Genomic DNA, 25,768 nt, shown 5'->3' on the forward strand with positions numbered 1-25,768 from the left:
AGCATATCTCTCTCTCTCAGAAGAGGTGAGAGAGGGAGAGAGAATGAGATGAATGCTTTCAGGGACCGCAACCGCACTCTTAAGGAGGCGTGTGCAGGCCCCGGCATCCGCTGAAGCACACAGGTCCACCTTAACAGAGCAGCCCATGTCATCCCGAAGGTGTATTGCCTTTAGCTAGGCCTTCTCAATCATTTATAAGCCTCCCAATGTTAGCCATTCAGATCATTTATGGAATAGGCAATGATTGTCACCTCCGTTGCTGTCATCTCTGCTCCAGTTTATTCTTGTCACAGAGCTTTGTTCATCCCCGGGAAGGCGAGCAAGCTTTTATTGTAAATGACGGTTTATAAATAGGCAGGTCCCACGAAGACGTCGCCGATCAAATGAAGAACTGTCAACCGGCAGAAGGCATGCAGGGTGGAAAAAAGACCAGCTGAAAGTTTCTATTCTCGCGGTTCTAATTGTGTAGCTACGGCTATATATAGCCACTCTGAAATATTCAGCATCCCCCGATCTAAACCGTGACATTGAGCAAGAGAGCTGCTTGGTTTGTGCACAAATCGCAAAGATTTCCAAGAAACACGTGTAGGGACCAAAGGGCAGAAAGTAACATACAACACAAACACAGCAAGCTGAGTATTCAACAGTCACATTGCAGGATGCTTTCAACTAGCACCCTTGAGTTGTTCTTGATAGATCATTGGACAAGGATGAACCCAACGCAGCGAACGGACCAAATCAACCGGTCCAATCCTTCCTGTGAGAGGTAATCTCGGTATAGTTCTGAGGCCAGTTCACATGTGATCCATCCAGGGCTGCAGCTAAGAAACATTTTTAGAATTCATTATTCTACCCATTATCCAATCGATTAATCAAGTAATTGGGTAAGAATTAGTTTTGCATTTTCAAACTAAACAACAAAAAAATTTGCATTTGAGGTGCAGGTATTACTGTTGTCCACTAGGGGTCGCCATTGTAGTGTTCCACACTATAATATCTGTGGATTTAAGTGTGGCTTCAAAAAGGTGGGGCCTAGCCTGGTGAGTGACGTGGGAGTCAGCGATTGAAAGGTGGTAGGCGGTGGTAGGCTATATTAAATTAGCTAACATTGATTGCCTTGTGTGGACCTTCTGTGGGCCGTTAGTTTTGCTTTGCAATTGAAACATTACACTTTATCTTCTTTTTTTAAGTGTGAAACTATCCCAAACCTAATCCATTTTCTGTCTTTCACGCACTTTTCCTCCATAGCTCGCCACCATGTCAACCTATTCCTACATCAGAATCAGAATCATCTTTATTTTGCCAAGTATGTTCAAAAAAAAAAAACAGACAAGGAATTTGTCTCCGGGAGTTGGAGCTGCTCTCGTACGCCAATAGACAGTCATTTGACAAAGAATACCTTTGAGACATAAAGACATTGATAAAAATAGTCGGTGAGCAATAACAGGTTGCTAATAATCTGGTAATGCCGGAACACATTTTTTGTTTTTTTTGTTTTTGGACAATTGTGCAAAAATATGCACAGTCCTCTAGCAATTAGAGCAGTTTCAATGACTAATATAGCAATAGTCCAGTGCAATGACCATTGTGCAAAGGGCGACGAGACTTCAAGGAATGTACGCAGTTTAAAGCGACTAGTAGTGCGATAATCTGGGACAATGTCAATTGTGCAAATGTTGCAGATACTCCCTATGAATCTTAAAGACAGAGATTTTCCTTCATCTTTTTTCCTAATCTAGTTATTCAAGTTATTCAATTAATCGTTTCAGACGTAGATCCATCCAACCTCCTTAATTTTTACAAACTTTTTTATAGCCGCCTTCTTGAGCGATTGCATTCTGTCATGCAACATTCGCAATAGAGTAACATTAGCGATGGCATCTGCCGCTAACAGGATGAACTGACCGGTTATTGACATGCTCAAAAATCATAATGGCGCTGTAACGACAGGTGAAACGCAAGTTGTTTTTTTAATTCATTATCATTTAAAATCAGACCCAACCACATGGCATTATGTTAAATCATTATCAATCTGCCTTAGCGATTTCTGTACCCTATGTTAGCATACCAAATATCATGTTAGCATTAGCGCCCGAGATAATTTGCCGGACCGCCCGTCTGCTGGCTGTCAGAGGCGCGTGGAACAAGGGCCAAAGAGTGTAAGTGAGGGAGGCGGTGAGGAGAAAAGCTCCATGCCCCTCCTCGATAAAGACATACCAGATGCCCGAGGACCTTATTAGCGCATCGTTGAAGGGCCGAGGGCCACGCCACAATGACCGTGTGGGGAGACGCAAAGCAGAGAGGAGAGAGAGGGGACACGCAGGCCTGTAAAGCGCAGGAATAGACTTCTAAGGCCTCTTAATAAGACTTCTCGATAACGACGCGGGGCGCATGGAAAATGATTGGCATCACGTCGTATTGTTCAAACGTGCGATTGGTCGCATAAAAACAACTTGTTTACCGTCCATAAAAATTGACCACAGCTTGTTCTGCTTCTGTGCTTTTCCTCAAGCTAAAGACCACAACTTTGCCATCAACATCAACTTTGTGAACAATTAATCAATCCAGAGCTTCCTCTCTGAATCCTAATTCTCCATTTTAGCTAAATTAGCTGTATTTAAATTGCCATCTCTATATATACCAATTCTTAGAATGTTAGCACTTTATCCAGGCTCATTAGCCTAGCAGGGGTACCTGTAGTAGCAGACTCCAGGGAATCAGATTGCTTTCTTGCTGTATGGTCGCATACACACTGTTAGCATTTATCAATTTCACTTGAAGTCCGACCTGACTACATGGGATGATTTTAAATCCTTATCCGTCTGCCTTAGCGACTTTTATTCTCAGGTTGCCATCTTGCTATATGATAGCATACCATCTGTTAGCATGTTAGCATTTATCAACTTTCATTTGCAATCCAACCTGACTACAGGGCATAATCTGAAATTCATATCAATCTGTCCTAGCGTTTTCTGTACGCAAGTGGTTATCGTGCTATACTACTTGTTATATACCAACTATTAGTATTTGATTAATGTTCTTTTGAAGTCGTACCAGACTACAAGGCATGATTAAAAATCCATATCCATCTGCCTTAGTGCCGTTTGTTCTCAGGTTGACACCTTGAGAACAAACGTTAGTTAGCATACCAACTGTTACCATTTTATAAAATTTTATAAATGTTCTCTTAAAATCGGACCTGACTAAAGTATATGAGGTCAAATCTGCCTTACCGATTTTTGCTATCTTGCTATATGTTCGCATACCAACGGTAAGAATGCTTGCATTTTGTCAATTCTCGTTTGAAAAAGTACCTGACTACAGAGCATGACGTAAAATCCTTAATTATCGAGGTGGAATACCCACTAATGCTAATACTTTTGTTCTTACTGTACAGGGTGTCCTCGGTTTACGACAGCATTTCATTCCTAAACCAGCGATGTGACACGAATTTGTACGTTAGTTGGAATGTAACCAATGTTAATGCAGTCATAAAATGACTAAAATAAACAACTGTATGGAAAACACTTCCGATGAAAAAATTTAAGTACGGTGGTAACAGAGTGAGGTTATCTTACCCCATGTTCTGTTCGTAACTCAGAAATGTCGCATGTCGGAACCGTTGCAAACCAAGGACCCCCTGTATACGGCTCTTAGTCAATTAATGACATCTTAATTAAAAAAAGAAAGAAAGCTACAGGACGGTTTAGAAAACTAAGCCAATCGAGGAGGAAGAAAAAAAGAACCTGACCAACTTGCTTGTTCTCTTTTTTCTTTTTAAATTCCCGGCTGGAGCTAATATGTTCCCATGGCAACCAACATTGTAACGGACAGCTTTAGGGAGACATTGTGACCTTAAAGAAAGGTATGTAAACACCACTTTATATTCCCGGCCAGCCCCAGCCCAAAAGAAGGCCTGGGAAAAATGTCTGCATGTGCAGGAGATTTGAAATAAATATCCCGGCTCCCATTGTGGAGCCGCAACAAAGACGACGAGTATCTTAGTAACACCATGCGGGGTTTGCTCGGCGAGACTTTCTACTGCCCCGCCACCAACCCCTCCTTTTCCCCGCACACCTCTCCCTCCACAATAAACACACTCCTCATCATCGGCTTAGGATGAGATTGATGAGGAGTTTCTTTAACTGCCAGATGAAACCTGTTGGCCCTCTGCTGGGTCAGTCACGGGGTCAGACTGGTTGCAACTCGTTTCAGGATCAAAAACATTTCAACACCGAGGGGAAGACGCGGCCACTTTTCACTGCAAGGCCTTATTTGTAACACGGCACTTTCTCACCACTGCAAACTTTTAACTCAACAAGACACCCCAATAAGACAAGAGCCATCCTACAAGTGATCCCCCAAACATGACATCAAATTAAAGCGTGACAGTGGAACCTCGAAACTCCAGCACAATTCATTCTGGGATGCTGATTTAGGAACAATTATTTCTCATAGGAAATAATGCAAATAATACGGTGCTCGTCAACATAATAGAATTTTTTTCCCTACCCCAAGTAATTTTAAGATTTTTAACAATAACAACAATGAAATTTTTTTTAGCAATATTAAGCATTAAAAACGGTCAATATTAACGACGGTGAAATGCGAAAGCAATTTGTGTCACAAAATGTGTTTTTTAACTTTCTTGTTCCATGAGGGTAATCTTGGCATTATTCCACTGTCGGCCATCAGGAATAGATAGTCGTCTAATAGACGACTATCTATGTTGGTTAGATTTACATCAGGCATTTTTTTTAACCCTTGTGCCCTCCTCAAATTTCCGAGTTTATTGAAGGAGGTACGTTCCAGAACCCCCCGCGTTAGATGAAAACCCCCTAAGTAGTGACCTTGTATTTATTTTATTATTCATATATATTGTAAAGCTTTGTGCATAATACCAAAACCAAATATGCATGTGCGGTGCAGGTATATTTTTGTCCACCTGGGGTCACCATCCGTAGCTTCTACACTGTAATCTGCAACTTTGAATGTGTGTGGCTTAAAACGCGGGGCCTGGACTGTTGAGTGACATTTGAGTCAGTTACCGTTTGTAACTAGTGGTGGTAGGCTATATGAAAATAGCTACCAATGTTTACTTCACCATTGATGTGCAGTTGCGTACGCCAGTTCTGCTTTGTAGTATAGACACATTGCACTTTATTTTCTTTTTACAAGTGTGAAATTATTACAAACTTTGGACATTCTCTGTCTTCTACGCACACTTTCTTCTCGCCTTGCGCTTATCGTTCCATAAGTCTACAGTAACATTAGTTCATGTAGAAAACAAATCAACACGAAATCCTACGAAATAGTGAAAAATCAGCGCTATAGAATTAGATATGATTTACAAATCTGCAATAAATTGAGACAGCAAAAAGTGATCCGCAATATGGCGAGGGACAAATGCAATAAACAGTAAGGCATGGTGATTAGAGCCTTGGACACGTCAAAGATTAGCAACAAAATTGATTTAATTAGTTGGTTTTTTTGTTTGTTTGCATAGTTCCAAATGTTGTGTCTGGACACGTTCATGGCAAAACGTCAGTTTTTTATCCCGCTGCCATTACAGTATAAAACCATGCATTTTCGAATGTCAGCATTTCATTTATAAGAAAAACAGTGATAAGACATGCTCAGTGTTTTTCACCAGATTCAACCATTTTCCCATTGTAGCCCTACTCATGAAATTCTTCTATTTGTGTCATATTACGGAGGCCTGACTCTAAACTTAAAATAACAAATTCTATGCATTTTCTCCTTTTTTGCTGCCATGACACATAACCCAATTGTGTCACTTGAACCACACATCCAGTAAATCCAGTCTATGCTGTGACTTTAGTGTCCTTTGTATTTGTCCCGAATGATGAATTGTACGACCTCAGGTTCCACTGCACCGGAGATCGTAAATGACAGTCGAGGTTACCACATTAAAGCTAAGATGAGCGTGCGTGCACAGGCTAGCAGCTTGTTTTGAGTAAACATACCTTTGAGATATGCCACTCGTCACGTCAGGTAATTAAACGTTTCATTAATTCCATGATATCAAAAGACTTAGTCAGAACACGCTCCTCTTGCTCGGTACTAGCGGTCACGAGGCCACCAGAAGGCAATCGAAAACATCAGAAAAGATCAAATTGCAGTGATGGACCTAAACACTCTCAGAAGCACTGACCTACAACCTAAATTCTAATATTTGTTCCATGAAATTATATTAATGTATTCCCAATAGTCAATTCATTTTGTAGCATCTCTCTTAGATGCACCGTTTCCAGTACATGTATGTAGACGCTAGATATTTTGTTCAATCAGATTTCAGCTTGTATATGCTGCCATGTCAATCTAATCAGATCAGAATGAATTTTGCTGGGTGATGTCACTTTGACTATATTAGCCATGGGACTGGTTAAACAAATAACCAATTAGATTTCAAATTCACCTCAGACGACCAGCTAGCTGCTCCACAATCATGTCAGCATTAGTTGGTCCGAGCAAGTCAAGTTTGACTAGCAAAACACATCTGTAGCAATCTGCACACGTTAATAAATTTAAAAATCAGCATGATGTACTTGGCACAGTTGCGTTTTTCTACAGTATTTATGTTTTCTAATTCTATAATTGCGACATGATGGTGGTGGTATTAAGCGGTGGGTTAAGTTGGACAAGTCTCCACAGAAGGCCCAGGTACCAAACGCATAGCCTGCCTCTGTCAAATTCTGCCATTGAGACCGAGAGTGGGCTAACTCCATTTTGTTATTTTTTTGTGAAGATCAGAAATCGATAGAGAGGGCATATCTTTCAGATGAATACAGGTCTAAATCAAGTTTTATTTCCAATTTGACATAAGGGGCCAGTCCATTATTGCACTCAGCACTTTTGTCTGATTCGTCAGTGAATGAACTCGGCCAACTCCCATTACCAAGATGGCCTCACCCATTAAAAGCTTTACCTTCTGCAAAAATACCTGAGAAAGTGAGGTTCAGAGATTGATAGAAGACTGAGAAAGTAAGTAGTGCTGTAGCTCGGGTGCCAATGCATCTGCATGTTAATATAGGTAAATGTTATTTGTCATCTTTCACCAACTATTGACAGATTAGATCTAATCTCAGGAAAACCAGTTTCTGTCGAAGTAATCACTGCCATATAAATCACTAAGATATAAATCCCCAAGATTTTATTACAGAACAACAAAACTTTAAATCATTCTATCGCAAAATGACAAATATAGAGTTAGGCCACTCTTGTTCTTGGTGGGTCAACTGTAATGTGTTATTTAGAAGAAAAAAAAGATCCTTGGCTAAAAAAAGGTGAACCCAAGAATGACCTCTAAAGGCCTCAGCGATGCAGCTCCTCTGCGAGGATTTGAGCACCCGGCCGTAAAAGCGGGAGACATTTTACAGCAGCAACTAGAGCTCGGATCATAACATCAGACGTCGGGACACTTAAGTTGCTCCGATTCATCCACAATTTGGACAATTTGTTACACTATTAATCACTCAGCCGACACCGCCTCCCGACAACGAGCAGAACAGTTAAACCTGAAATTTCTTTTTTTAAAACTTCCGCGTTTTCCATCTTTTTGTCGCGGTGGCGTCTTTTAGTGCGTCGTCAAACGTAAGCGCGGCCACATGAAAAGGCTGACTCGCAACATTAGCCGCTAAATTCATCACTCGCTTCATTTCCGCACTCAAAGGGAGCCGCCAGCGCACAAGCTTGAAATGCCACATAAAAACCCGACGACACTGCGTTCGCATAGCGTCATTGCTGTCTTGTGCTGTTAGTCATTTTGTCCTCATAGTGTTATTTAATTTGGCTTCAAAGCAATAGTAACCGTGGTCTCATAACGGTAATTGATTTGGTATCATAGCATTGTGGTCTCATGGCATTATTATTACAGTTTCACAGCGTAATGTATTGCGGTCTCATAGCGTTAATGTTGAGGTCTCACCGTGTCATTTCAAATGGTCTCATAGCATTATTTCTTTCTCACATTATTTTAGTCTCATTGTGTTAATACTGTCTCATAACTTTTTTGATTTTCATATTGTAATTTGTTGCCATTTCATAGTGTTTGTGGTCTCATAGCGAAATTTATTGCAGTTTCATAGCTTTATTTATTGTACTTTAATAGCGTTATTTATTGCGGTCTCAAAGTGGGAATAATTGAAGTGTCATAGCATTATTCCAGTCTCATAGCGTTATGTATTGCGCTCTTGTGATGCTAGTTATTGCGGTCTCATAGGGTTATTAATGCATTCATGTAGAATTACTCATATTGGTCTCATAGTGTTACTGATCACGGTTTCTGTGATATTGCAGTCTCATAGGTGTATTCCAGTCACGTAGCGTTATTGCGGTCGCATAGTGTTATTGAGGTCTCATAGCTTTATTGCAGTCTCTAGGGTGTTATTACTGTTGCAAAGCATTATTTCAGTCTCATGGTGGTAATGGGATAATATCAGTGTGTTGAGAAATAAGTGCGTGTCTATGTATTACACTTATTTGCTGTCAGCTGCATGACTGACGGGCTGTCGGCGTGACTGTGGCCTCCAGCCTTAGCTTAGCATGCACACGATAAATACCTGGATGTGCAGCCCAACACTGAACAAAACAGAGCCTTTAAGTGTGTTTATGGACAATCTGGTAGCGAGAAAACGGAACAAAAATGCAAAGAGGCCCTCGCTTCCCGCTTCCCACACTGGACAAATTCCGCCTAAACAAATTAGGAACCAAAAGACCCGGCCTTGCAGCTACAGTACAGAGCAATTTTTATGTGCTTTTTGCCAGGAGGGACATAAACCAGGGGCGTTTCAAACTGTGACACAGGATAGAGGTGTATTAAAAGTAAATCTTTCCCCCTCCATTTTGCAAGCTTCTATTGTGCTGTCATGCTGCTGCCACTTTATGGACGCTTGGAACACGAGCCCCCAGCCGCTCTTTTTTTTTTTTTCTCAGAGGGTGGGGTGTAATCAATTAAACGAGGAAGTTCGCCGAGCCTTACAACTCGATTATTAGCCTGTCCTTTTGAAGTTTTATTTTAGGGGGTTGGAGGGGAGGCTGGAGTGGGGGGGCGACGAGGAATCAGGCTTTAAATCAGTGGGGCCGATGCAGCCGCGTTGAAGCGTTTGCAGCCTACGCCGCCTTATTGCGAGGCCTTGTCAGGATGTGGCGCAGGGCGAAGACCAGATTCCCACTTTCATGGTTAATGAGCTTTCGGTCAGCGGCGTGAGTCAGCAAGAGGGCACGGAACGAGGCACCTGCTGCTGCTGCCTCCGCCGCCATTTAGATGCAGAAATGCCCAACAGTCTAAAGTGTATTATTTCTACCTTTTTAGATCCAGCAAAGCCCTCCGACTCCAGGAAGAAATAGGCGAAGGGCATCAGGACAAAGAGGCAAAGGTTGGAGAAGAGCGACACCAGATTCCACAGACCTGGAAAAAGTACAATATTAACAAATTGTTGACCAACCAAATTATTATTACCAGTTTCTAGATTCCAAAATTCTATTTTTGAATCAGTCTTGCTCTCTGATTCCCAAGCAGTGTAATGTGAGAGAGCTTCCACGAGAAATTATCAGATTTCACTTAAAAAGACCAAAAATGATTAATTTACCAAATATAATGCATCTTTAATATATTTATGCCAGAGGTGTACAGTGACAAGCAGAACAATTAAATCCTCTTCCACTAGATGGCCGTAGGTACATATTTAACCTGTATATCTACTTTTTCTTTGACAAAATTCACTTCTCAAAAAAAGTTAAGGATATTGCTTTTGGGTCAAATTTCAGGACAAACCAAAATGCACTAGAGCCTTTACAGGTGAACTCAATTTGACCTCTAAACATTTGAATGCTCAACTATTCAACATTTCCATACTTTTTGCGCAACTTATTGTTCTCTAACAAGGAGCTGAACAGCAAAATTCACAACAGGTGTTTGACTGATAAATTTCCAAGAATGTCCACAGCTTTGCCTTTCTGTGACTCTTCCATTCTTGATGACACTGTGCGACACTATGCTCAGTGGCCACTTACCTCTGAGTGAATCTTAATCAATGAATCAGCTGTGCCGTCCTGGTCTCATAATAGCAAAATGTGAACAGCATGATGACAAGGAATTTAAATACCAATTCCAACTGAACTGGGAAATCTATTGGTCGATTCATGAATCAAACACCTGTACAGTATACTGAAACGTTGCAGTTGGACATTCAAAAGCTTAGAGGTCAAATTAACCTCACCTGGAAAGGTTATAATGTATTCTAAAATGTCACTCGAAACCCCAATAATCCTAACTTTGTTGTGATGAGTAATGTATCCAATCTATTCTCAATACCGTTTACCATGTTCAGGGCCGCGGGGTGCTGGAGCTTATCCCAGCTGACTTCGGGCGAAAGGCAGACAACACCCTGAATTGGTCGCCAGTCAGTCGCCGGGCACATATAGACACAGACAACCACTCGCACTCACATTCACACCGTCACTGAGTGGGAACTGAACCCAGCCTGCCTACACCGAAGTCAGGCGAATGTACCAGTACACTATCAGTGACTATGAATAGTGTATGTGCCTTAAAAGGTTGGGAAATACTGGTCAAGCTGGCAGGCAAACTGGGGGATGGAGGACGTGGCATGGCTATGTGGTGGACTCTAACGCCCCCTGGTGGCCATGACAACACAGAGCGGCCTGTCCGTGTCGCATTTGAGACAGCGGGAAAGTACAGGGGGTCCTCCTCACTTGGCGACAAGAGTTCTGTAAATTGGAATGCGCCATCACTAACCTTGGGTAATGCTGTAGAAAAGGCATAATGTAGATTGTATGTCCTAAATGTATATTTTGTTATAGAACTTTAGTTTTTTTTATGCTTTAGCCTACCTGTATTACTATTTAATGAATGTAAATACTGGAGACATTCATTGTGTTTTCAATTACGGTAAATATTTGTATGAAAAATACTTCTAGGCCATAAAATATAAAACAATCCAACAAAATACAGGAAGTATGGCTTTTAGTGAGCGTGCCTTCTTGTGCTGCGTGACAAAGTATTCTCACGCTGCTGTGTAAATTAGTTCAGGCATACCTTCTGTACACTCGAAACATCGGAAACAGAGAACACCCGGTATGCATGGAGCTCACCAGTCACACTTAAAAAAACATGGCTGACGATTGCGATAAGCCATTTTCTTTGAATGTAGGATGGATGGGTGGATCATCTCACCGTCAGCAAGCCTAAGAACCAACCTGGTTTTGGCAACCTTGGTCATTTAAAAGAAAACTAAATACATTTCCCAATTAAGGACATAGCTTCCATGCAGAACAATTGTGTTATTAAATTTCAACATGTAGTGAAACCTGCATTTGGTAACATTGATTTTCCGACTTTAAGCGGTATTCTAATGCACAATTTAGAAGACTTAAAGAAGAAAAAATTTGATGAATCTCGGCTCCGGCCTTCCTTTTTGGAGTTTACATGTTCTCCAGTTACTCTGCCTTCCTCCCAAATAGCAAAAACATCCATGTTGGGTTCATTGAAGACTCTAAATTGTCCATAAGCTTGAATGTGAGTATGAATGGTTGTTTGTCTATATGTGCCCTGTGATTGGTTGGCGACCAGTTCAGGGTGTATCCCGCCTCTCACCTAAAGTCAGCCGGGATAGCATCCATCTCATCAGCGACCCTAATGAGGAAAAGTACTATAGAACTATAGACCATTCCAAAAGGAAGCTAGAAAACACATACGCGTTGAATCACTACATGACTGAAGGGTGTACGTAAAATAGATAGGACTGACCATGGATAAGGGAGCCATTGAGCCACTGGATATAATAATTCTTGGGGAAGGACAGTAGGATCTCGTTACTGATGATGGAGAACGGCAGCAGGAAGACGGCGCCGCCCGACACAGCGAGCGTGAACGTGCACAAGTACAACCTGCAAGAATCAAACACACAAAGGTAACGTTGGAGAAGAGTATGCGGCAACGGTACAGTAGTACAGAGATACGATATACACAGAAGTAAGGATACTGTACATCTGTACTCGTGCTCGTAAAAATGCTCCAATACTACAAACCGATACCACATCACCAGCATGACATATACCTTCCAGATAGGAGCCATTTCAGCAATGTGAAGATACTTTACATACGCGAATGATAGCACTTTTAGGCAACTGCAAATGATGCTCTGCAAAATGGATGATAAACTCTGCCAGGGCATCTGGCAAACGGAGTTTCAAGCCCGCTCCGCTCCGCTCTGCATGCACAGTGGTTAGTCGCTTTCTTTGATGGTTCAGAATACTTGATAATTAGGTGTTCATATTCTGTTTGGGTTTTGTCTTTTGCCCTGTTCAAGAAAAGTTTGTGTTTTGTGTCTTTGAACAATATTTGATTAAAATAAAACATTTTCATCACAACTACAAGACGGATTGGCATTAGCAAGTATCGGTACTCTGTATCAATGAATACTCAAGGGGAAGTAATTGTACTCCGTCTAAAAAAAAAGCGTTGGTACATCCCTACATAGAAGTGAATGTGAACAGCACTGTCACGTTCGTCGCAAAACAAACTAGAGATGTTTCCGTAAATAGTCTATATCAGTGATTCTCGAAGTGTGGTACGAGTACCGCTGGTGTTACGTGGGCTCCCTCTAGTAGTACGCAAAAGAATCAAGGAATTAAATCTTGAAACGGTGCATAATGCTCAAGTGGCTTCCACCTTTTTAAAAAAAAAAAAATACAGTACATCTGTTAAGTACAGTTCAGTTTCAATTGAATCATTAAGTATAGTGTTTGTTTTCCTATATTTAAGCGCAGTATTAATGTTCCAACTGTGCATAATGTCACGGTGGCTCACAAAAGTATTAAATATATTTAGGAATTAAACCTCTGCCTTATTTTTGATGAACACCTGGGCCTACTACCAACTGTATCTTAATGTTGGTCATTAGGGTGATCCTTGGAGAGCCAAGTATTTTTTGAGGAGCTATTTTGTGTAAAACGTTTGAGAACTATTGGCCTGTACATAAGCAGTTGAGATTGAAATAACTACCAGCAGTGGAGTGACAACTATACATAAATAAACAGATACAGTACTGTACAGTGTATTTGTAAATTAGTATTCACAGCACATCACTTTTTCCACATTTTGTTATGCTTTGTTAGGGGTGGTATGTGTAGAATTTTGTGCGGGCCATGAGCAGCCCCTAGTGGTCTGCCAGTATGTTGGGTAAATAGCATGCAAAAAAAAAAACACAAATCCTAAAACAGAAGCACACAGCGAGGCCTCAAGTACCAAAGTCCTCAGCTGCTGTCCCTAGATTGTGAAATTGTCATCCAGATGTCCAATAATGGATCGCTTCCTTGACTTGTTGCCAAGCCACACCACAAAACACATAGTGGCCAATCACAGTGCAGCACAGAAGCAGCAAAAATACTTTATATTGATATCTGTATCATGGAGGTCCACGGTACAGTCGGTACTCTGACATTGATTTCAAAGATGATGCAGCTTGTTTTTTGTTCCATTTCCAAAAGCAACCCAAACACATTCAGGCCCAGGATAAAGCTATGCGCAGCTAGCCAACTGAGCTCACGAGACTACCTATGTGGCCCTGGCTGCAACATTTGTGTAGGCTTATTACTTTTTTATTTGATTCTCGTGAAATTTGTTTTCATTCTCATTTTCATTCTCATTATTACGATATTATTCATCCATCCATTTTCCGTACCGCTTATCTTCCCTAACTGCGACGTTCTTATAACATGACTTCCTTCTCATAAACTTTGATTATTCTCATTATTATATTATACGGAAAAACTTCATTTTTGCAAACTTTGTTAATTTTCGTAAACATGGAAAAAATGTCCTCTGAATAATATCACTATGTGTTGTGTTTTTCTCATTATATTACAACCTTATCATTTATAAAAAAATAAAAAAAACTTTTCCACAATATCATAGTTCTATGTCTTGATTGTCAGGTGATAAATGCAGTGACTGAATTTGTATTCTGTATGAGTTGGTATTTTTCCATCTCTTATTTGTTTTGCATTATTATCATCCGCGTGTCACGTTGAAATACTGGATGTAACCTTCAGAGGACCGAAAACATTTCTGCCTGAAATTTCCATTTTCCAAAAATGTTATCCTATTTCTATATTGTATACAATGGAAGCATCATGTCCAACTCACGATATTCTGTTGACAACAGCATCTTCATCCTCGTGGTCATCTGGAAAAGTAGAGCAGGCACATCACTGAGTAAGCCACTTGCAGATAATCTAAAGTGGAGAACACACTTATCGAAAATCAGTCCGAATTTAAGCATTTTCAAATCAAAGTCAGCAAAGGCCCATTCATCAGATAAAAAGATTCATAAAAGATAAAAGATGATCCTGACTGATTACACTGGTCAACAACAAATTTATTGACAAGGGATTTTTTGATTTTTGATTTTCTGAATCCAAATATCACATTGGTTATATATATACATATGTGGTTAAAAAAAAAAAAGGTCAAGATGTTAAAAATCAGTATGCGCGTAACCCGCTTAAGGTGTTTTCGTGACACTAGGATTTCAAAGAGGCACTTACCCGTCTTCCTCCTGTATCGGGTGATAATGAAGTAGGAGACAATGTAGAGTACCGCAAACAGAAGGAAGCATATCTGAAACAGCATAATGAAGAATATTTGTGGTGGCCTTTTGGTACACTTGGCTATAAATATAAAACTTAATAACACTTTGACTCTTGAAAAACTATTTTAAAAAAAGCTATTTCTTTCGAAGCTTATGCTCACGTGTCCTCATATATTCGCCGAGGGTGTTTATTTACTCAACTGCAAAGTACCAGGCATTTAATGGGAGTAAGGCATTTATTAGGGCTCAAGTAATTTGACGTTTTGAAAGAAAAAAAAAATCTGCCCCAAAAGTTGGAACTTAATTTTGTCTCCACTTCTTGTATTGGCCCCATAAATCAACATCGACCCAGAGAAAATGACACCAGAGGATAAAAACATTCACAAGAGTAAAGAAATCTTCTCCTACACGTGACAAAAACATGGCCGACATGTTCATGCAAATCAAGAAGTAGGAGGATGTCACATTTGTTTAATGTTACTTAAAACATTGTTTGTACACTTAATAAAGGTTTTATGGTTCCGACTGTTTGTGCTTGGAGCAAATCATAAACTTGGCCATTATTTCTCATTATAGATGGGGGGGGAAGCACATCTTTTTATGACATTAGTTAGGCCAAAGTGTGCCACAGATGGGGTTCACAAGGTGTTTGTCACATCTAAATATGCTGACGGATAGGATCCCGTTCCACATTCCCCCCTCCTACTGTGACAGTGAGCGGGACGCCACTAATAGAGGTTTAGAAGCTGCGACTTAAGCACTTCGCAACATGTCAGCGTGACGACATGACTCAGCCTGTGTGATGCCGCCCAAAAAACAGAGGATGAGATCATGTGCGTAAAACTGATAAAGCGGCACAAAAAAATAATAATGACACAACACCCTGGGAGGAGATAAACTGACACCTCACAACACACTCACAAGCCGCGTAATTAACTACACAGTCTAATGACATGCAATACAAGAGCTGTAGCCTAGGATGGTCAACACGGACAGGCAGTATTTCACACCTTAATGGGACATGGAGTCAAAATGGAGATGTCGATGTGCAGTTACAGTTTTACCTCGTTCATGCTGGGACCAATTTGAGCTGTAGATATAAGCCACACTTTCACACAAGCGATACTTGTAAGGCTACAGCCATCAAGTATTGTTAGAATCGAGGATTCTTCCCATTATCCCATTGATTCATCTGCTCAAAAGTGTTTTTGCTTTATTAAACACAGTAACAGGTATTAGTTTTTTCCACTTGGGGTCGCCATTCTCACATTTTACTGTCGTATCTGTGACTTAAGCATGTGTATGGCTTTAAAGGGCATGGCCTGGCCTGGTGAGTGACCTGGGTGTCATTGAAAGTGACAGTAGAGTTGGTTCCGCATGTTGAGTGTCTCGACTTTAGTTGTCCCCATCGGTCAGTCATGCATGAATGTGATTATCACGTGTTTGATTTCTTACTGATTGTTCAATAAAGCAATTAAAAGTGCACTGGCAGCTGTGTCTATCCTTGACAACTAGTGGGCGCATTACACTACATTCTAAACAGCTATGGTAGGCAATATTAAATTAATACCTAACATAGATACGTTTGCTTAAAGTAGGGATAGGCAACTGGCAACTTATTACAGAAAACGTTCAGTTAGTGCTGAGTTCAGTGTTTTTATACAGAACTGTGAGGCAAGGGAAACAAGGACAAATATCGTTTTTATAGGAAACCCCTTTCACACTATTTCGAGCCATTTTAACAAGAAACAACGAGCTGTTTTTTATTGAACAGACCGGTGACAACCTGATTATTGGCTGTAATCCAATTTCATGGTTTCAGTGTCAACGTGGACACTGCCAATGAAAAAAACAACAGAACATACTTACATAACATCTCACTGTCATGTTTGCTAACTCCTAGCAAATGAGTTAAGAGTGCAGCACTCTTCATAAATTGGCTGTCATTCCTAAATGATAAGTGTTTTATTTTCTTGTGAATCCTCGTTTTGTGTGTCATGTTACGACACCTTTACAAACTGCTGTCTTTGTCGTGCTTCACTATAACTACTAAACAATCCCCACTTATAACAACAATAGTTATTCAATTACAATTGAAAACAGGTTGTTCAATTAGTTAGTAAGCGCGTGGTAGAATGTAAACGTCACCAAATGAAAAAAAAAAATGGTAGTATTGCGAACGTGTTGAATAAGTTGTTGCGCCATAAACGCCAGTTCATCTGACAGCTCGAGCTAGTTAGCATTTAGCGAGCGCGACCACAATAAGTGTTCATATTTTTTTAGAGGACGTCGTTAGCCGCCTAGCACTCGGTTAGCCGCTTCCCTACTCACAATGTACTCCCGGACTTGGCTATGGAAATTCTGCTCCCTGATAGTAACATCGTCTGCTTCCATTCTTCATATTGCAAAAGCTTCCAGAGGGGCCTCCAGACTCCACTACATAATAGCTCAAAGTTGTCCCACTGTCGTACGCGTTCCGTTCCTCCTAGCCCACCGTGACTGGTTAAAAAAAGACAGTTTACGTTGGAAGAAGCCCGCTCTGAGGTGGGGGGAAAAAAAAAATCTCCAAAATAATCGACGTCATCACCACACGCCCATCGTTGTGTCAGCGCCGGAAGCAACATTTCACGTCATGCGGGACATTTCCGTATACCTCCATGGCTGCACATGTGTACGCAAGATTTGTTTTAAACAACTGTAATTTTGTGGTCAAATCCTCCCTTACTCAACCTAACAGTAGGTAGGGAGATGTTATCTTTTTAGCAAAAATGTTTGGTTTTTACGTGGCATTTTGAATACGTTTCGTGGGTCGAATGTAACGAGAGCTAGCTGCTCAGCATTAGTATAAAGTCGCTGCCATGAAAGGTAAATGGAAGCCGCGGGGCAACGACAAAAAGAAGAAGGCCAGCGCCGTGTTGCAGAAGTACATGGTGGCGGTGGGCGAGTTTGTCAAAAGCAAAAACGGCGCTGAACGAGCGGAGGATGACGACGCCGGTTTGAGGTCGGTCAAACGGAAAAGCAGGAAGGAGCTGCGCAAGGAGAAGCGGAAGCTGAAGAAAGCCAGGATGAAAAGTCACTACCAAGGTAAAATGACTGGAAATCTGCCCAGTGGTGATGCTGAACAGGCAGTAACACCTCGTAAACAGATGGAAAATGGTGGCAACAAGAAGGACGAGGTTAAAAAAGGGCCAAAAACTAATGTAAAGAAGCCCAAAGTGGCACCCAAGAAAACCAACAAGCTTCAAGAGTCGAGGAAGAAGGCACTTTTGGAGGCCAACGAACAGGAGGACCGAGAAATAAAGAAACTTGAGCGCTACTTAAAATTAAACAAAAGAAAAAACAAGAAAAGCCTGCCACAGTCATTTGTGGCCGATGGACTGGACTACATCCTGAGTGCTCTCGACTCAGACACTTTGGCCAGCGGGATGTACGACAGCGACGACAACATGGACCTGGCCAAGGATAACTTCGAGCAGTTCGACGGGGACAACTCAGGTGAAGACGAAGAGGACTTGGTGAATGAACGAGAAGATATAAATGATGATGTGGGAGAACAAGAAGAGGAGGAGGAAATACCAAGTGAAGAAGAGGAGGCAATGGATGAGCAACTCGAGGACGACAGTGAAATAAATGACGATGATGAAGAAACAGAAGAGACCGCAGAGTCCAATTCAAACACTGTGAGTTCATAGTATGTATTAAATCATCACCACAACAGCATCTCATTCATTTAATGTATTTCATGTTCATTTTAGGGTACCTCTGCGACAGGCAAGTACGTGCCTCCATCCATGCGTGACGCTGGAGGCGACCAACGCAAAGCTGAGCTGCAAAAACTGAACAAGAATGTGAAGGGACTCGTCAACAGGTACGACGTAATACGAGTTAGAGTAACACTAACCGTTTGAAATTTGATCTCAAACAATTATATTCCCCAAGGTGGAATATACTGAACTACACTACGGGGTGGGAATGTAGCTATCAAAAAATAAGGGTCACCTACCTGCTGCAACCTCAAAATCATCGTTTGTTACGCCTTAAAACGAGGCCAACAGAGTTTGAAGAATTTTGTGGTTTCATTACATATATCGATTTTCGCCAGTAGGTGGCGCCCACGTCTTTTTCAGAGTACCCTTCATCCAATTGTATCTACACCAGGGGTGACAAAATCATTTTTGTCACAGGCCACATCGTAGTTCCAGGGCCATTATGACTGTGAAACCGTGTAAATGCTTAAGCGCCTCATCATACTATTACATATAAACAACAAATTGGTGGATAACTAGGTTTGAAATCAGAAGTCAAATATATTAGCTTGTTCAACTATTGTTCAAGTTACTCTAGAAAGGGGTTTGGTAAGAATAAATGCTTGCAATATGTCATTGTTACTATTCGTTACATATGAGAATTTGAAATTTGGTACAGATTTTAGCAAGACTCATGGAAGTTGCCGAACAGTAGCTGTGTCAGGAGGGAAGCTGCAACATACTTTCACTTTTAATGCTCAAAGTGTTTTCAAGGAGCGCCAACAAATCAAGACATCTCAAATAAAACAAAAATACTATCAAATGATTTAAACCTAACAACACCACCTACTTTCCACCTGACAGGGCCAAAGTAATAATTTTATGGCTGTGGCTTGAGCACAAAAACTGAAGTTGTGTGAGATTTTCAGGTAATAAATGATGATTGGTCCCGCCAACACCACAAAATTGTGGATATGCAAATTCACAAAGGTGGAACCGCGAATGCGCACGGGTTCACTGTATACTTGGTTCAAATTGGGTAGGAGTTGCATTTGAAGGACCCTTGGAAATGAGCAACAACTAAATGGCGCTTCAAGCCAAAATAAGCAGACAGCCTGTGTGTTTTAAGCAGACATCCTGACTTTTTTGTGGGTCTACTTATGATGAACACGGTTACCAGGTTTTGTGTATATTTTTTTTATTTTAAAAGATTGATTGATTCTTGTGTTTTTCAGGCTGAGCGAGCCCAACATGTCGTCCATCAGCGGCCAGCTGGAGGCACTCTACATGAGCCGCAGCAGGAAGGACATGAACGAGACCCTGACGGATGTGATGCTGGCCGCCTGCGTCACGCCGGCACTGATGCCCGACCGGCTGCTGATGGAGCACGTCCTCCTGGTCAGCGTCCTCCATCACACTGTGGGCTTGGAGGTAACGGAGTCCTTTTCCTTGCCATGTGGTTGTTTAATTTCACACTTGATGAGTGGGTCAGCTTTCCAGAGACCCAATTATTTGTTAAAAAAAATAATCTCAAGAATCAAAAATAGTCTCTTACCTTTAACATTTCAGGTAGGAGCCCATTTCCTGGAGACAGGTCGTGCGCCGGTTCGACGACACGTACAAGCACTTGAGCGAGGACAAAGTGTGTGACAACCTGGTGGCCATCGTGTCACACCTCTACAACTTCCAAGTGGTGCACTCACTGCTCATCTTTGACATCCTGCGGCGCCTGGTGGCGGCGTTCGGCGAGAAGGACATCGGGTTGGTGCTGTTCGTGCTGCGAAATGTCGGTTTCTCGTTGCGGAAGGACGACCCCCTGGCGCTCAAGGAGCTCATCGCTGAGTCTCAGCGCAAGGCGGCCGAGGTTGGGAAGAAGTTCCAGGATCAAACCAGAGTACGTAGTGAGGAGTGAAATAGCCGACATAGTCTATTTCCTCAAATAGTGGCCATTCCTTTAACAGACGGCAAATTAGTTGGGGGTGCGTCATAAAAAAAAATAATAATTTGGAGGAAAAAAGTTTTAATTTTTCCAGGAATACATCATATTCACAAGAATAGTTTAGAATTGAATAAAAGTAACTTTATCGTGACTGTCGTTTTCCATAGACAGTTGTAGTATTATGAGAATTAAGTCAGATTCTTTAAGAGTAATGTCCCTTTTTTAATGAAAAATCTAGTTTCCTGAACTTTTTATTTTCCCAGAAATAAGTTGTAACCTTGCAAGTATATTTTTTAGATACAAAGTCATAACGAGAAAAAAAGTCATATTCAGAAAAAGAGGGAGTTTATTTTTTTAACACACACTTTTCAGAGGGGAATTTTTTTGGGGGAAAAATAAGTCCTAATCTTAAAAGAATAGTCATCTTTCAGAAACAGTTATAATATTATGACAATGTATTTTAGAGAAATCTTTTTGGTGGGGAGTATTTTTTTTTTTTTTAATTTAGATTTGCAAAAATACGGTAACTACCTCCTATGCCTTTAAACTGCACTTTCAACATGATGCTTTTAACGTAACGTTTGTAGGTGCGCTTCATGTTGGAAACCATGCTGGCCTTGAAGAACAACGACATGCGTAAGATTCCGGGCTACGATCCCGAGCCTGTGGAGAAGCTGAAGAAGCTGCAGAGGACTCTGGTGGGTGACTTCAGTGCGTTTTACTCCAAGTGCCATCATGACCAACAGTAAAATACAGTAGCATAGTAGGCATACATGTTCATAAAAATGAGACAGCGCTTTTATTCCTAAAAAGTAATATTTAATATTATTGTAATATAAGTACAATGTTATACATGGAGAATCACTGTTCCAAATGATTTCTCCATTATTAACATGAAAAAAAACATTCAGTTTTAGGTTGTTATGATAGGTTAGATTTCAGCCACCAGGTGGCTCTCTTTAAAGACTGCTGGTGCATTGGAGAGCTGGACAGATGCTGCCAATGACAAAATCCACCCTGTGTGGCTCTCGATCATTCATTTTAATAAGATTCCTTTTAAATACAACATTTTTGCAATACAGATCCAGCGCAGCGCGGCGGGCAGCGACATGAAACTGCGGGTGTCTCTGGAGAACCTGCTGTCGGCTGACCAGGTGGGCCGCTGGTGGATTGTGGGCTCGTCGTGGAGTGGTGCGCCCATGATCAGTGAGCAAGAAAACAAAAGTGTCGGCGAAGGACAGGTGAGTGGAACACTGGCATTAAAGTATACATTGATAGGTAGATTTAATATAGTTTCTGTCTCACAAAGAACATACATTTTATCATCAGATGAAAAAAAATGGTCATTTACTTAATACTTTAAAAAACTTTGGGGATACATGCTTTTTATTGGTGGGTGACTATGGAGGGTGACAAACGTTTAAGCCTCAGCAGAGGTCTGCGCTCTCTGAGTACTGTCAACAAAGTTTAAAATCACACACGCACACGTTTTGTTTTAGTTCACCGCCAAAGTTCTGGAACTGGCCCGAAAGCAGCGCATGAACACGGAGGTCCGAAGGAACATCTTCTGCATGCTCATGACCAGTGAGGACTACATGGATGCGTTTCACAAGTTGCTGAGGTGCTTTTACGTTGAATTGAAAGCGGTGGAAGTTGTAGTGACGTTGAACTCTGACATTGAATCTCATTGGTTGTGTCAAGGATGGGGCTGAAAGACAAGCAGGAGCGGGAGATCGTCCACGTCCTGATGGATTGCTGCCTGCAGGAGAAAACCTTCAATGGCTTCTACGCCGTGTTGGGAGAGAAGTTCTGCGCTCACGACCGCCGTTTCCAGGTAGCAAAGACGACGCTTAGCAAAATTATGAAACCTCACAGGTGAACTGAATTGAGGGCCAATACAGGAGCTGTATTCAAAATTCAGCCTTCCAAAGACATTTTGTTCGAGAGTTAGTCATTTAACAATATGTTTATGATTGTGTACTTTGCATTGCTTTACAGCTGCACTGAATCATAATAAGAGCTGTTTCTAATATTTTGATCCTGTGATGCTCTTTAAGTTTCACAAGCCCTGTGGTAAACATGTTCCCCACCCAATGTAAAGCCATTGATGTCATTTTTCAGGCCCTCAAAAAAGAAACAATCAAAGCCACAGTCCACTGAGCATAATCACCTGATTGAGTGCTAATAAGTCTGCATGCTAACGACTAACTTCCACTTACCTTCTTTTCGAACTTGCGTGACCCATGTGGTGGGATCTTCTCACACCTTCTTCCCCTGTGATATGAGCACACTCAAACTGTGACCACAAACAACAACACTTCCTCCTTGGACCGACCACATCAGCCGCCGACGACTCATTGTCCTTCACAAAGAGCTCGCCGGGAACGTTTGCTTTTCACGCGTCAGCTCGTTAAGTTTCTTCTCATTGGTTTTGACACTTTTTGTGGGTTTTTTTTTCCTTCCCTTCCATTTTTAACAGATGACCTTCCAGTTCAACCTGTGGGATAAATTCCGGGAGCTTTCCAACCTTCCTGACAGGAATTTTAACAATTTAATCCAGCTCGTGACACGCCTCCTCCAGAACAAGTGCCTCTCGCTCTCACTACTCAAAGTAAGCAATCACATCTGGAAGTGTTACCTTGTCTTACGAGTGCCCCAACTTAGTTTTTTGAGGGGATTTATTTATTTATTTGTTTTGCTTAGTGCGCTAGTGAAGAATTCTTCAAACAAAGAGGTCGAGTGTGCTTGTTTCAAGCTGTTTATTGCCACTGCCAGTTGAAGTTTGCAGTAAAGATATTTATTAAGCATGCTCACACTAAACGAAACTTCGTTGTGGGGGGGTTCAAGCCAAAGAAGAAAACATAAAATTTTACTGACTATCTCACGAAGCTATTTCCCCCCACTTCTCACCATTACCGCCAATTTACATTGGAGCCATCTTACTCACAAGCATTCTGTATGGCAATTGGCGCCCACCTTATAACAAACAGGACTGTAGTGGAGTGTGTCAAACGGTTTAGGATGGTCAGGCCTTGGTGGAGGTCTGGATATGTTTTCTGGATGCTCACAAAGGGGAGCTTTTGGTGTTTCAGGTAATAGAGTTTGGAGAGCTCGACAAGCCCAAGGTGCGCTTCCTGCGCCAAGTCCTGACTCGGCTGCTCACAGACACCGAGCCTGAAGATCTCGTCAGCATTTTTGCCAGGTGAGAGAAATAAACGCCTTCCTTTTTCAATTAGGAAAAAAAAAGGGTAGTAAAACTATAATTACCTTGGGTTACATGCGCTATTGTTCACACATGGACTTTAGAGGTGTTTGCTGCTTTTCTAACCAAAACCGCAGTACCTGTCAAAGTAAGCAGTCTGGGGGAAACTTAGCATGTTCTAAATGAATTTCCAGTACAGTATTAAAGATGATCTTTATTAGTTGTGTGATTGCATAGTATTATTCTAAAAGTTCAGAGAGATGGTTTTGGATAACCCAGACACTCGTTTGTCTTTCTTCCGTGCCGTTGACCGCCCACCGTCAATACCCCCTCGTCCCTCGCCCCTCATTTGTTGCTCACCTGCCAGGATTTCTGGAATTCCCCAGCTGGGAATGCTGCGCGAGGGCCTGAAGCTTTTCATCAGCCACTTCCTGCTGAAACGCGCCGGGCCGCAGGACGCCGCACTGACAGAACGCGCTCACATCGCCACCAAGGCGATGGAGGCCAAAGAGGCCAGAGTCAAACTGTAATAGAAAAGGAAACAGGACCCTGGAACACTTTTTCCTAGAGGGAACATCGTCTTCCTAGAAGAAATATGATAACAATTATCCATCCACCGATCAATTGTTTTTATAGCGCTTGTCCTCATTAGGATTGTGACTGAGCTGGAACCTATCCCAGATGACTTTTTGAGTGATATGTGTAAATGAAATAGTTCAGCATAATGTATAATAAAAACGAACAGATACATTTATTTTGACTTCATTTGTTCCACTGTAGATCACCAATGCATTCACGTGTGGTGTGAGCAAGCCATGAGGTGTATACAGTGGGATCAATGGACTCACTGTGTGCGCGCCACACACACTGACCTTTGTGTGGCACTTTTTAGGCCCACTCGGGCCCAGTCGGGCCTGACCCCGGCCTGAACTCTTGATCCGTGGCCGCCAAAGCAAACACGGCGGGAAGATAAGCCGGTGGTCCTTCACGAAACAGCCTGTGACAAAATGACCAAATTTACTCCCGCAACAATAAGAGTTGAAGGCCAAGGCCTTTCCATTACTTGTGAAATCCTACCAAAAATAGCCATACATGTCCCAATGTTTGTACTAATTTTTCTAATTATTTTGTTTCATCAGTGTGTGGATTCTAAAGTTAAATTGTTTTATACAGTGGATATTTAAAAAAAAAAAAAAAAACCTTACACAAGCTTGCTGTGTTAGGATTTTGTGATATAAAATGAATACCAAGATTAATCGTTTCAAAACTTTTTTACACCATTAATGACCTATAACCTGTAAAACTCAATTGACTTTTTTTTGTGTAATTGTTTTTGAGAGGGGAAGTAACAAAAACAACTGAGATAATCGTTGTTGCACACTAATAACTGGGGATGTGACTGTTCAGAATTAACCAATTACATTCAAACTCATGTTAAATGGGTGTCAGCACACACCTGCCGCCTCTTAAGTGCCTCTGATTAACCCCAAATAAAGTTAAGATGTTCTAGTAGGCTTTTTCTGACATTTATTTTCTTTTTAGCAAGTTTTGTGCAGACACTGACTGCTTTTCCAACTGTTCATAATTTCCTCCACCTCGACTAAGTCCCCAGTTCTAGTTGAAGACAAACAACCCCAAAGCATGATGCCGCCACTGTGTGGAATCTCGAATTTTTACAAAATGTATTTAAAAAAGAATAAACAAATGCATGTATTTTTTCATGGGTTGTGACTTTCTGTGTTGAAATGAGAAACATGTTGCAAAAAGTTGCAAAACATTTTTTTTCACTGCTAAAAAAAAAAAACTATTCTCAAATACGACTAAAACTAAACAAAGATATTTTGTGCCAATTTAAAAATGCATAGTTATTTTACTTACATTTTACCTTAATGTGTGGATTCTCAAATAACAACATACATTATATATATATATTTTTTTTTTTTTTTTTTTTTTTTTTGTGTGACAAGTGGTTTCCATAATACAATAAACACCAACTTTGTAGTAATTAGAATCACTCCAATTTAGTCTCAGTAGAAAGTTATGCCTTTTTTTTTTCTTTTCTTTTTTTTTTACGCAGGGTGTCTCAATGCGAGTCCATTGGTGGTGTGGCGCGAAATGTTTCTTCTTCTTGCTGTTTGTTCACACAGCACGTTTACACACATCCGACAGCGCCATTAACAGTCATTCCCATGACCCCGGGCTGTCAACGCACAAGGCTGCATGTGTCCTGCGCCATAAATCAAAC

The 25,768-nt window shown here is 41.2% G+C and overlaps 2 protein-coding genes across 2 annotated transcripts in view; one reads left to right on the top strand and one right to left on the bottom strand.

Annotated features, from left to right (window-relative positions):
- lmbr1 (limb development membrane protein 1) overlaps window positions 1-17,191 on the bottom strand; it is a 46,925-nt gene extending 29,734 nt beyond the window's left edge. The window contains exons 1-5 of the mRNA XM_061665749.1: window positions 16,968-17,191; window positions 14,593-14,665; window positions 14,192-14,231; window positions 11,792-11,931; window positions 9,327-9,430 (exon numbers count right to left, since the gene is read on the bottom strand). Coding sequence (XP_061521733.1) covers window positions 9,327-9,430; window positions 11,792-11,931; window positions 14,192-14,231; window positions 14,593-14,665; window positions 16,968-17,030 — 420 coding nt within the window. The 5' untranslated portion in view covers window positions 17,031-17,191. The remainder of the gene's footprint in view (window positions 1-9,326; window positions 9,431-11,791; window positions 11,932-14,191; window positions 14,232-14,592; window positions 14,666-16,967) is intronic.
- A 69-nt stretch (window positions 17,192-17,260) lies between these two features.
- nom1 (nucleolar protein with MIF4G domain 1) lies at window positions 17,261-25,228 on the top strand. Its single transcript, XM_061665748.1, is given in 12 exon segments — window positions 17,261-18,316; window positions 18,392-18,504; window positions 19,618-19,813; window positions 19,952-19,975; window positions 19,977-20,276; window positions 20,909-21,019; window positions 21,404-21,562; window positions 21,821-21,942; window positions 22,023-22,155; window positions 22,801-22,932; window positions 23,414-23,523; window positions 23,891-25,228. Coding segments are annotated over 12 exon segments (2,385 nt in total). The 5' UTR covers window positions 17,261-17,494; the 3' UTR covers window positions 24,054-25,228.
- Window positions 25,229-25,768: the final 540 nt, after the last annotated feature.

Source organism: Phycodurus eques, chromosome 21 (assembly GCF_024500275.1).
Source record: "Phycodurus eques isolate BA_2022a chromosome 21, UOR_Pequ_1.1, whole genome shotgun sequence".
Classification (NCBI taxonomy): domain Eukaryota; kingdom Metazoa; phylum Chordata; class Actinopteri; order Syngnathiformes; family Syngnathidae; genus Phycodurus; species Phycodurus eques.